Genomic DNA, 3,176 nt, shown 5'->3' with positions numbered 1-3,176 from the left:
AGGGGCTAGAATGTATGAAAGCCATGATGCAGCAGTGTGAATAGGGCCAGGGTTCCCTGGACAGGGCTTTGTGTGTGTGTGGTAGATGGGACCCTCAGTGGTAGTGGGGGTGGGGGATGAGGCAGTTCAAGGGCCCCTGGGCGTATTCAGCCCCACTGCTGTTTTCTGTCAGATGCCCCAAGTGCCTTAGATTATCAGCAGACAGTGGTTGTAGGGTTAACTGGTGTCTTGGAGGAAAAAAAAAAAAAAAAAAGGCATCTTGGGAGGCGCGCGTTCCAGGGATGCGTGCGCGCTCCCAGCATTCTGCGTGAGCCAGAGCAAGGCAGAAGGAAGGCCAGCGGACAGCAGCACGCCTTGCCCAGTGAGCGCCTGTGGAGTTTGCGTGGAGGGATCCACCGATCGATCCCGCAAGATGAACACCCTGCTGTCGCGGGCGAACTCGCTGTTCGCCTTTACGCTGAGCGTCATGGCGGCGCTCACCTTGGGCTGCATCCTCACCACCGCCTTCAAAGACAGGAGCGCGCAAGTGCGCCTGCATGTCTCTAGGATCCTGCTCAAAAAAGTGGAAGACTTCACTGGACCCAGAAAAAGAAGCGACCTGGGCTTCATCACATTCCACATCTCTGCGGATCTGGAGAAGACTTTCGACTGGAACGTTAAGCAGCTCTTCCTTTATCTGTCGGCAGAATATTCCACCAAAACCAACGCTGTGAACCAGGTAGTCCTCTGGGACAAGATCCTTCTGCGAGGCGAGAACCCCAAGCTCAACCTGAAAGATGTCAAAAGCAAGTACTTTTTCTTTGACGACGGACACGGTCTCAAGGGAAACAGGAATGTCACTTTGACCCTGTCCTGGCAAGTTATACCGATTGCTGGAATTCTGCCTCTTGTGACTGGATCTGGACGAGTGTCTGTCCCATTTCCAGATTCCTATGAAATAGCCAAGACTTTTTAAAGAACTCCGTCTGCATCTGAAAGGGGATATCTGTGTACTTAAAGAATTGTAGTTTAAAATTCTCAAGAATCTGAATGAACTCGTGTTGCAATAACCCATTCTTTTGTGTGTGGCACTCATGCATGTTCACACTGAATGTGACTTAGAAGCAGACTTTTTTTCATCTCTTGTAAAGCATGCTTGATACCTGACAAAAACAGCTAATATGATTATTTGTTAGATGCCATAAGTGGTGGAAGTGATATAGCTAATCACTTTTCTTGGAGAGTGAATACGTGTTTATTCTGTAAATCATTGTAACACATTTAATGGCCGTATCCCTGAGAAATGTGGGTCTTTACAGGCTTTCCCTTCAAAAGTTTTCATGTTTTACATCTTTTTAAAAAAACAATGTTTTAGTATTGTCATTGAAAGTTGAACAGTTTTGCTTGATTTCTCCACTAAGTAAAGCTTGTTTCACCACTAGGTGCTAATTATGTACAATTCTCTGCAACTCTCTATTTTAATAATTGATTAATAATAATACTTGTGATATAATTTTCCATTTACGAACTCTCTTATGTGCCATTGTATTCTATTACAAGTAATCTGGGATTGTTTATAAACAAACATTGGCTCTCTCTAGATGAAGCTTGGTGAATCATTTCAAACTTAAGTAGTAGCAAGGAATGGAGTCAAACTTTGATCTTAAATATTGTCATTCCCTGTGTTTATTCCAGCTCTCATACCTGAGATGATGTAGTAGTACAATTTTATTTGTAATTTTCATTTTTTGTAACCCTGAGTCCTTTTGTCTTGATGTTTCCAATCTTATGTAAAAGTAGTGTGTGCTCAAGTTGTAAAAAACTTCTATAAAAATACCTCCTTTCACTCCCTGTATATTTGTTTCCTTTATAATGGAAGTATAAGAAAATTGAAATGTGCTTAAAATACGTTAGATATACATTAAGGTACATGATTGAATTATGACTTGTTATGATTTTTTTTCTGCTGTGGAAAAATCAGTAACCTCTAAGGGTACCATCTATAGGTAGGTTTAAGGAAGAGAGTTGGGAAGAATTATACAGAACTTGTGGTAAGAAAGCGAAAAGGGGAATACCATGATTAAGCAAGGAGAAATACTATAGTTTCATTATCAGTGATGACACATTATTATTAATCCATAACAACAATCTTTAAATATTTGTTCTTATACAGATAAGTGTGGTCCTCACCCCTCCTCAAAGAAAATTGCCTTTGCAATAAATAGTAGGAGAGCACTACAGAAATTAGAACCAGTCAAAATGCAGAGTTGTGGACCCCAACTGATATTTCCATGTCCTTTTACATGGGCAGCCACCAAAATTTGTGAACCAGATTGTGGTAGTCTTCTCACCTCAAATGATCCAGTCAGCCAGGGCTAAGCACGGCTTGCAGAGACTGAAGCACAAACTAAGGATGAGTCATGGACTGGACTTAGGCCCCCTACATATATGTACGATGGGCATCTTGGTCTTTATGTGGGTTCCGTAGTAAGGAGAATGGGGTGCTGTCTCTCACATAGAATCTGTTGCCTGAATTTAGATCACTTCCCCCTGGCTGGCTGCCTGCTTCACCAGGCCATGGGGGAAGAGGTAGCACTTAGTCCTGATGCAACCTGATGTACTGGGATCGGTTATGGGGCTCCCCTTTTCTGGGTAATAAGGGAAGGAAAATAAGGGGAAAATGGAGGGAGGGAGGGAGGGAGGGAGGGAGGCTAGGATCTCTTGGAGGGGAGGAAGAGGGCTACTATCAGGATGTAAAATGAACAAATAAAAAAATACAAAAAAGAAAATCCCTTATAGATGTGTCCAGTTGCTTGGGTTTTAATTGATTCCAGATGCAGTCAAGTGACAACCAAGACTAGCCACCACAGTAATCTGCAAAAAGAACAAAACTAGAACAAGTTGATTTCAAAATATACTACAAACTTGTAGAGCCTAAAACAGAATGTAAGTGTCACTAAAGACATACTGACAGACACACACTCACACACACTTATATTTGGGTAAAAATGTAGATGTGCAAGGTATGATAGAAAATTTATTGATTTGGGGTTTTATAGTTTCTACACTTTTATCTCTTCCTATATTAAATGAAAATGATGCTCATAAACATTTAGGTACTCTTGAGAAGGATAAGAATATCACATGTGTGACTTTTGATCTTACCAATTTCTGTACATAAATAGTTGTGGTTCAGG

The 3,176-nt window shown here is 41.5% G+C and overlaps 1 protein-coding gene across 1 annotated transcript; it reads left to right on the top strand.

Annotated features, from left to right (window-relative positions):
- The first annotated feature begins 259 nt into the window (after positions 1-259).
- Positions 260-1,834, top strand: LOC132650013 (signal peptidase complex subunit 3). The gene has a single exon (XM_060374771.1). It carries the CDS (start codon positions 413-415, stop codon positions 953-955), a length of 543 nt encoding a protein of 180 aa, XP_060230754.1. The 5' UTR covers positions 260-412; the 3' UTR covers positions 956-1,834.
- Positions 1,835-3,176: the final 1,342 nt, after the last annotated feature.

The sequence above is a fragment of the Meriones unguiculatus genome, chromosome X (assembly GCF_030254825.1).
Source record: "Meriones unguiculatus strain TT.TT164.6M chromosome X, Bangor_MerUng_6.1, whole genome shotgun sequence".
NCBI classification, from domain to species: Eukaryota; Metazoa; Chordata; class Mammalia; order Rodentia; family Muridae; genus Meriones; species Meriones unguiculatus.
The sequence above is the reverse complement of the archived record's forward strand: the minus strand, read 5'-3'. Positions and strand labels throughout refer to the sequence as shown.